Source organism: Pinus tabuliformis, chromosome X (genome assembly GCF_031772625.1).
Source record: "Pinus tabuliformis cultivar Carrire ecotype Pingquan chromosome X, CPIR1, whole genome shotgun sequence".
NCBI lineage: Eukaryota > Viridiplantae > Streptophyta > Pinopsida > Pinales > Pinaceae > Pinus > Pinus tabuliformis.
In genome coordinates this window covers 228,672,361-228,682,064 of record NC_142308.1, presented here as the reverse complement: position 1 = coordinate 228,682,064, position 9,704 = coordinate 228,672,361, and the positions used below count along the sequence as shown (strand labels likewise).

Sequence of the window (9,704 nt, the reverse complement as noted above, 5' to 3'; positions counted from 1 at the left end):
CATAAATGCAAGATTGGCAGTAGATTCCCAAAGATTTCACTCTTGATTTCAGCCTTAAATTCCTTAAATGCAAGCCGCTAGCTCCTCCTAACCGTCTTCTAGTAGTCAAATCATGAATAGTGATAGTAACAATCACTTTCTCGCTGCACTGTGTGGTCTCCCCGCCTATAGCACAGATCCCTTTGCGCTTCTCCTGGTACTGTGACACCCTCCTGCTTCACATAGACTGCTTGTCGCGTAGCTCTATAACCCGAGCGTTTCGCCCCTCCTTGCAGCTACATGGAGCGCTAAGATTGTGCTACCATCATGTAGTCATCAGGCCAGATCCCTGGTGTATGGGTTCAATCAGCTTCCATTTACCTTTCCTGGAAATGGATCTCTATTCAATTTCACAAGCTAAACTGCTCCATCATCAGTAATCTCTTTGATCACATATGGCCCAAGCCAATTCATCTGAAATTTTCCTGGAAATTTATCAAACTTGCTGTCATAAAATAAAACTAAATTGTTTACCTTGAAAGTGCACAGTTTGATGTGCCAATCATGCCATGATTTTTCACGTTCCTTCTACACCTTCTAATGGAATCCAGCTAAAAATCTATCCTCCTTGAGCTCTGTCAGCTGCACAAGCTTCTCTTCTAAGGCTCTGTGGTCTGCCATCCCTGTGAATGCCGCTATGCGTAGACTAGGCATGAAATACTCCATAGGCATCACAGCCTCTACGTCATAGACCAACCTAAACTGTGTCTGACTAGTAAGCTTCTTACAAGTAGTTCTGTAACCCCACAACATAGCTGGTATGCACACGTCCCAACCATTCCTCTGTGCATTGCAAACCTTTTTCAGCGCTTTCTCTAGTATCTTATTAAATGCCTCAACCATCCCATTGGCCTGAGGATGATATGGCGTAATCTTCTGATGATAAACTTGGAATTTTTATGTAATCTTCGAGCAACCAAACCTGGTCAACACATATTCAAACAGAAATTTCATTGTTGTTTCCCCTATACAGTCCTTCATGGGTTGTGCCTCCATCCATCTGGTCAAATACTCGGTCGCGGTGATGATATATCGTGCACCTGTCTTCCTTCCTGGAGGTTGAATCAGTCCTACAAAATCAATTTCCCATTTCTCAAATGGCTGCAATGATACCTGCAAATTTAAAGGCAGTTCATACCTCTGCAAGGGCCTACTGGTTCTCTGACATGAATTGCATTCCCTACAATATTCTTTGGAGTCCTTATGCAATGCTTGCCACCACAACCCACCACATAAAATCTTCTTCTTTGTTGCTTTTCCTGGAAAATGGCCTCCCGCAGCTCCTCCATGAGCTTCAGATAGGATACTGCTTTGTTCAAAATCGGGCACATAGCATCACAGTATCTCATCTGATCCCATCTTATACAAGTGACCCGCAATAACAGAAAAATCTGTCGTGCACACCACTGATTCCTTCTTTTGTTTACTATGTATTCTTCTGGAGCCGTTCCCATAGTTAGGAAGTGGATAATGTTTGAAAAATGATTGTATGCTAGGCACACCACAAAGAGCTGCGTGTCAGGCAACCCCTTCTCTAAATTGGTAGGTTCCTCTCCTGTTGCAATGCACGACAGATGATCTGGCCCTGCATTCAATCGTCCTGGCTCCATAATTACTTATAAATCATACTCTTGAAACAATAGGAGCAATATGCATATTCCCCCCCCCAACACAGGCTTGTTGACTAGGTACTTTAATGCAGAATGATCGGTATACATCTTAAAGTGTCTGCCTAGCAAGTAATGCCTAAACTTCTGGAGCACCTACACCGTAGCCAACCCTTCGCACTATGTCGTTGAATAATTATTTTCAGCCTTAGACAACTTCCTGCTTGCAAACGCTATATGGTGATCCAATTCTCCTTCACAGCCCATGTCAGCATTGCTCCTAGCACAATGCATGACACATCCACATGCACATGAAAATCCTTCTTCCAATCCGAGAAGACTAGGATCAACGCGATGGCCATTTTCTCCTTTAGTATATCTAGACTTTGTTGACATTCTTCATCCTAGTAGAACGTAGCGTCCTTCTTTAGTGTCCTTTCCATCGACATGGTAATTTGAGCATAACTCTTGATGAACTTTCGATAGTATCCAGTATGATCCAGTGTTGCACGCAACTGTTTAACACTCCTTAGCAACTCCAAATTAATTATGACTACAATATTAGCAGGTTCCACCATTAAGCTTTGTCTGCATACTACATGACGGAGCAAGATTCTGAAAGGGACGCAAAATAAACATTTCTTCAAGTTCAACGTGATCTAATACCTCCGACATGTATCCAACATTAAGGGAAAACTAGCTACATGGCATTTGACCATTCCAAACACTGTCTAATAATCAAAATATACCTCCAAAAACTTTTGAATTAACTCTTTGAATGCCAGAATGACTACACATGAAAAGATTTCCGGGTCATTCTTAAGTCCAAAAGGAATTACCGTATACTAAAAGCATCGACACTCAGTTGCGAAGGTAGTCTTACACCTGTCTTCTGGCGTGATATTTATCTGATGGTACCCAAAGAACCCATCAATGAATGAATATGCTTCCTGTCCTCCAACGTTATCCACTACCTCATTTGTGAACGGAGTCGGGAAAGGATCAATGAATGCAAGCATCATTCAGCTTCTTGAGATCTACGCAAATCCTTATCTCATCCTTCTGCTTCTTTTCTTGAACTACCATTGGACTCGCCCAATCATATTACTCCACTGGTTCAATAATACTCGTTGCTAACATTTTGTCCAACTCTATGTAGATCTTTTCCTTGTACTTGGGATTAAGGCGATATGGTTTCAACATTATTTTCATCCCTCCCAATCACCTATGATGCCTTTTAAGTCCAAAAACTTGGTGGGAAACAAATAATGATATTCACAGAGCAACTCAATGACATTGTCCATCGTAGCATCATCCCAGTAGTCCCCTATCTTTGCGAACTTCGGCTCCGCCTCTGTTCCAGTGTTCACTTGTCTAGTTTTCAGCGATGCGGTAATATCTGGATTCTCTATCTGTGGTCCCTCAACTTTGCGGTGACCTTCTGCCTTTGGGGTATTAATGTTCCTTGGATCCTCCTCTTCTTCTTTAGTTGTCACATTGTAGCACTCCAGCACATGGCGTAGCTGGGTGGTCCAATTTGGTTGAAGCGAATCTAAGGGATCCTGAGGTATTCTGAAGATTGCTGCCTTGACCTCCTGCAATGCCTCATCAATGCACTCGAATCCATCTTCAAAGCTGAATTTCATAAAAAATCCCTGTCTCAAAATATCCCACTCGTCAGTGCCATGGCAGAGCTTTGTTTCCAAGTACCAATTCATTGATATTGCATCCAAAGAGTGAGAGAACAAATTCACCCACTCCGGTTTCGGCTCTGCTCCATAAGCATCAGTCCATTTTAATAAGTGATTGCGTGGATCACTCCTCCCACCATATTTCTCTATCAATTGTACTTTTGGTCGACCAAACCGCAAACGCAACTTTTTTCTGTATTCGCACCATCCATCAAAGATGTATTTATGCGTACCCCACCACCTTGTGGACATAGCGCACAATGCCAAATCCAAGGTTTGGAAGCGATGCTTCTCTGGTACTTCCCTTTCAAATGCATCCAAAAATTTATCTACGTTAGTTAGACCATCATAATAAGGCAAAATCCTTACCTCCAATGATACACATCGCAACGATTTAGTCATAATGTTATGGTGCAACGTAGATACTTCATGCAACCTATTCTACCAATGTTCCAACTCCTCATCTGAATCGGATGCACAAGAAATTTCGCGGTCCCATGCAATGCATCCATCTACTGTTGGATTCACCCAATATTGGTCTCGCGCTATTATTTTGTAGACCTAGTCCAAATCATCATCGCTTTCATGATCATGGACCAATTTAGTATAACGTCATCCTTTTGCAGGGTCCAATGGTACTACTACGTAGAGCGATTTCCTCTCAAATGCCATCGTCTGCTTCTTCAAATTGATCACCCCGTTCATGTCAATAGTCCAGATGATCCCAAGAAGTGTGGGTTATGGATTGTTGTCATTGACAATCTCTATCACTTCAAAATCAGCCTATGCGCTCACGCCTTCAGTATCTACTATCACTCCCTACAATATTCCCATGGGGATAATCTTCTGTAGATTTTCCATCCTCAGCTAAATCAGAGACTACCGCAGCGCATGTCTCCCCATTCTCTCCCATTTCTTATTAGGAAAAACATTCTCATCTAACCCCAAATCCAGAATAACTTGATCCATTTCATACTCCCCTATTTGCGCATTGAGTCTCATCTCATGCCTTGTTCTTTCCTTATGCTTACCAATTTTCTGACTACGCATGGCCCTTCAAGAGCATTTTCTTTTCTGGCACACTTATTTATTAATTCCTATAATCCCTTCATGGCCTTGGTGTCACGCAGTAACTTCATGCAAGTTTCCAAAAAGGTAGTAAGAATAGATGGGTCCATTTCTTCAGATTGCTTATGCTGACTTCCTGAGGTAGAAGCCTCAGTGAAGCTTTTCTTTGCTTCCATGAAAGTTTCTTTCACATGCTCCAAATCAAACTCAACCTCCTTTTCTGGAGCTTTATAGACCCACTCAATTTCTTCATGCTACTTTCCTTTATCATCACTAGTCATCATTCCACTTTGCAATGCAATATTTACAGTATGATCTTCTTCACGGGGTTTAGTCCTCATCATCTGTAGGTTTTGGGTAGGCTGCTAAGGCTGCGTCCCCTTCTCCCACATTTTAGATATCAATATAGGGAAGTATTCTGTCGCATGGTAAAATTGAGTACAGTATCGGCAGGAAAGGTGTGTCATGTTCGTACACTCTCGTGCATAGTGCCTTGGTAATCCACAATTGTAGCAAATAACTTGCCCCCGACCTCTCCTAGGTCCTCCTCTGCCTTATCCTTGTCCGCGACCCTGATAACCTCGTCGTGCTCCCCAGTGCCTTGATCAGGAGGCCAAGTTTCCATCTGCATTCGATATGCAAGCGTTCTTTCCATCATCATCTCATAGCTACGGTAGTTACCCTCATTGTGCCCCATCGATTTGCATAAGTTGCAGAAGATTTGTTACAGTTTTTGTACAAATTTCTATAGTAATTGACAATTGTCTATCACATGTTTTCCAACTGCCTGATAGATAACACACCATAGCATGGGCCCCGTACTTGGTCTTGCTTAAGCTTTTGGCCTCAGAGTCGCTCTATCTTTTTTCAGACTTTGGAACTCTAGGCAAAGATTCTGTAACTCTATGTGAATCTGCTGAACTCCCAAAGCAACATCTTGAATCAGTGTCTCACGCAATCTCATTTCAATCTCCAAGGCTTTTGCTTGGGTCCCAATCTTTTTCTGCGATAAAGCAACCCTTAAATGAGGCAAAAATGAAGCTACAAACCATTCACGGTGCTATCCATCCATAAGATTCATGTTAGCTTAGTGGATCTTTCATTTCAATCTCTGATCCAGCTCCCAGGTGTTTCACCAGGCTTCATCATGATTTCCTTGAATCCAATGATTGATTGTGCTTCAGACTTGGGCCTACTGAATTCCTCATTCAATGTAATCTGAATGTTTGGCAACGCAGCTGTTGGGTTATTGGTGCAGTACTTAATATACCACCTTAGCGCACGATCCTGTAAAGAAGTAACCAATGTTTCTTTGTTCAACTGATCATCTGTAATATCTGGGTTGTCCACATATCCTTCACAATGAACCAAAATTGGTTTGGGTCCTCATTTCCCAGGCCCTTGAAAACATGCAACTTCATTGCATTTTCCTTAATGAACAATGGTGGAGGTGGTGGCAGTGTGGGCGAAGGTGTATGCTATGGAGGTGAAGATGGAGGTGGTGTGGGTAGATGGGGTATTCGCGGGAACCCTTGCCTTATTAACTAGACAATGCTCTATGGTGAAGCCTGTGCTGCTCCTTCATCATCACTCAGAGGAGGCTCAATCAGTGGGTTATATTCAGAGCTTGTTCTCCCTCTATCCTTGAATAACTTTCCACTTCGTGTAGCTGCAAACATCAAGGTAATTACATAACCTTATTTTCACATAAGATAATTTTAATCTAAGTATTCAAAGATCTTAAATACTTACCTCGCAGTCCCTTGAAGAAGCATTGTTTTGTTTCGCTATAGCTGACTGAGGTGTCGACTATGAATTCTGTCACAAATTCTCCTATGACATGATTGAGCTAGTGGTTTCTAGTGCACGCAGTCTTATCTTCAGAGGCTTCCAATCTCCGCACTAACTCCAAGGTCCACACTATTGGACCATCAAGCCTCCAGCTTCCCCCACCGTCTTCCAATTTAGTGATCCAATCGTATAGCTCGATCGTGAAGGAACAAAAGAAAAAATTTTGTATCTCTGTGTATAGGTACTTGTTCAACCACTGTTCTTTCATCAATCATGGATTTATGTTTTCTTGCGCTACGAATTCGTGGATATTTCTATCCAACCATTCCTCAATTTCCTTCTTTATTGGATTCTAGTGATGCGACATCACACATCTCTTTATGCAGATCTCAGTGTCGTCAACAGTACCATTTTTTGGCTTAGTGGGTCCTGACCCAGGTTTAGAGTTAAGTTTTCCAAACAAATCCCTACACTACTGACCCTTTCGGCATCAACCCGTGGAGCACAGACTGAAGTCTCACCCAAAGCAGTATGGGAGGATGTTGGAGCCCAGTTTCCACACCCAGAGATGAGCATAATGTTGTTTTATACTGTAAACCTTCCTTCGTGCAGATCAATAAGCCCTTAGGGCTTATTGCTATAACCTCCCTTAATCAGATTCTATACCTTTGCAAACGTTCACGACTATCTTTCGTGGACCCTAAGCAGGTGAATGAACCACTTACGTGCATCTGTGATTACTCCTAAATCCGTATTTACCCAGATTGACTTAAGTGTTAAATAAATTTCGCATACAATAAGATTTTCTTCGCGTAAAAGACTATTTTTACTTGTGTTCATATGACAATATAAATCATGTAAAATCACGCATCATTACAGTATTAGTTCATAAACCCATCATTCATCATAGCATAAAAGTGCATTCATTCATAACATAAATAGATAGACAAAACATAGGAAATGTTGTAATAACTTCTTTATTAATACTTCAGTTCTTCTTACAGACCTAAGACTTCCCTGCGCACTCAGCTGCAGGGGTCCGCACACTCAGCTGTAGAGCCTCTCTTCTACTCTAAGAATTATTCGCTCTTTCTTCTCCTGTCCGATTACATTAGTCTTCATTGAATTCTTTATTATGCCTTAGACTCTCTAAGACTCTCATTTTTATACAATCCCATGGTCCGCATATCATGGGCAGATCTACTAAAGCCAACACAACTTACATAAAAGAAGGGTAAAACCCTTTATGACACTTTACTGTCTACGCACTCCGCGACCAAATATTGCGGAGACTTTACATGCTTTACAACAAAACTTGGGCTTTTTCCCCAAAATTGACCCTCAGGCTTTGTCATCCATAAAATTTAAAACAGAACAAAACATTTTAGATGCGCTGCCATGACTAACTAACCTAGAGTCATCTTAGAGGACAACATAAGACTCCAGCGAGGTCAGGGTATAAGGAGTTAGGGCTCGATCTGGTTGAACCATTGCAAGATCAACCTCACAAGACCCGATGATCTCCCATGGCGAAAGAAAATAAAGACAAGGGGGTAGGAGATCCTTTTAAAATGTTGCTCGAGGAAGCCCTCAAGTGATAGAGGGACATGATGATGGATAAATTTTCCCAGATCCTTCGATGGTTACCCACAAGTGATGTATCTTCATCTAGCAGCCACTATGGAGGCGCCACTCCTTTTAAGGTACAATTTAACTTCAATATTCCCATATTCAAAGGGATGATAGGTGCAGATGTTGTAGATAAATGGTTAAATCTATTGGAAGGATATTTTTTAGTTCATGACTTTTCCAATTGGGAAAAAATTACGTTTTCACTTCTCAAAGCTACCCCACACATCAAGGACTAGTGAGAAACCTACTATGAGCAAAAGGACAGGAGTGAACCCTCACTGTTTTCAGCTCCACACTTAGAATTCTTTTCGAGACGCCTTCAATGAACAATATTACCTTATCGGGAGATATGAAGATAAATACATAAAGTGGACCATGCTACGACATGGAAGGAACCAAGATGTGCCAGGCCTAACAAATATTGTCCATACCCTTCGCACGAAGCTCAATAGCAAGCATAGTGAGCGACATTTGGTGCCCAAGTGCTATGATTCTCTACACAAGTACATCCAGGACGAGATGGAGTACCTGGAAAATTCCTCTCTCGGCACGGTGTATTGGTATGTTGTAAAGATTAAGCAGAAGTTTAAACAAAATAAGCGAGACTTTGGATTTGTGAATCCAAAGCAAGGAAAAGGTGCCCCCAAACCACAGAATAAGGGACCAAGCCAAGGTAGGGTTACCAAGGACAACCCACTGAAGCCGTAAGCAAAGAAAAACACCACGAAGACGAAGAAGGACACGGGAAAATGGTGCGAGTTCCATAAGATCTCCACTCACAATAAAAGTGAGTGTCGGGACAAGAAGTCACTGGTGGTTGAGCTGAAGACTTCCAAATCAGATGCAGGTTTTGAATCTGAATCAATACCTAATAAGGGGACTAACAAAGGGAAGCAGATGATTGATGCAGAGCCTAGTGCCACTGTGGCCACCAGAAAGATCCAGAAAATTGAACCTGAAGATCTAGAGGAGGGGGAACGCGCCTTCCACTCATAGATGTGGGTGAAGGTTTCTCCGCTACAGTACATTGTTGACAGTGGGAGCCAAATGAACCTCATTTCAGCAGAATTCATGAAGTGGCTGGGCCTAAAGACTACAACACATCTATAGTCGTACACCATAGGGTGGCTTCACCAAGGACGAGATCTTCACGTCAGCCGTCAATGTCGCATTCCCTATAACATCAAGCTCTTACAGATGAGGTATTGTGTGACGTTGCTCCTCTTGAGGTTTCTAATGTATTGTTAGCACAACCATACTTGTGGAAGTGACATGCTGTATATGAGTCTAGACCTTGCTTTGTGATTATTACTTTGGCTAATAAGTTTTACAGGATACCAGAGGTAATGTTGGCTTATTAGGGCCTGACCTAGGTTTAGAGGCGATTTAGCCAAACAAATCCCAGTATTACTAGCATTTTCGACAACAGTTCGCAGACTGAGGTCTCGCCTGAAGTAGTATGGGAGGGTGCTAGAACTAGGTTTCTGCACCCTGGAGATGTCTGATGAGTTCAAGTGGTCCGCAGTTCGACCCTGCGCACGCGTTGCTACATGCACTTTCACGTACCTCACAGCCCTACTCGGTTCCTCCTCAAGTTCTTCCAAATGTACGAGCCTTTCCTCAAGAGCTTCGTGGCCTGTCATCCTTGTGAGCGCTACTATGCGTAGACTAGGTACGATATATTCCATCGGCATGACAACTTTCACGCCATAAACTAACCGGAAAGATGTTTGTTCCATAAGTTTCTTGCACGTTGTCCTGTAAGCCCATAGCACTGCAAGTATGCGCAGGTCCCAATCGCTTCATTGCACGTTGCACACTTTGGTTAGTGCAGTCTCTTGTATTTTGTTGAATGCTTCTACTGTCCCATTGGCTT

At 42.3% G+C, this 9,704-nt stretch overlaps 1 protein-coding gene across 1 annotated transcript; it reads right to left on the bottom strand.

Moving 5' to 3' along the window:
• Nucleotides 1-576: 576 nt before the first annotated feature.
• On the bottom strand, nt 577-882 carry LOC149139183 (uncharacterized). The gene has a single exon (XM_089450629.1). It carries the CDS (start codon nt 880-882, stop codon nt 577-579), a length of 306 nt encoding a protein of 101 aa, XP_089306755.1.
• Nucleotides 883-9,704: the final 8,822 nt, after the last annotated feature.

Bases quoted from the DNA above. Each gene is read 5' to 3' on its own strand.
- LOC149139183 (XM_089450629.1), bottom strand. From the start codon at position 882: ATGGTTGAGGCATTTAATAAGATACTAGAGAAAGCGCTGAAAAAGGTT.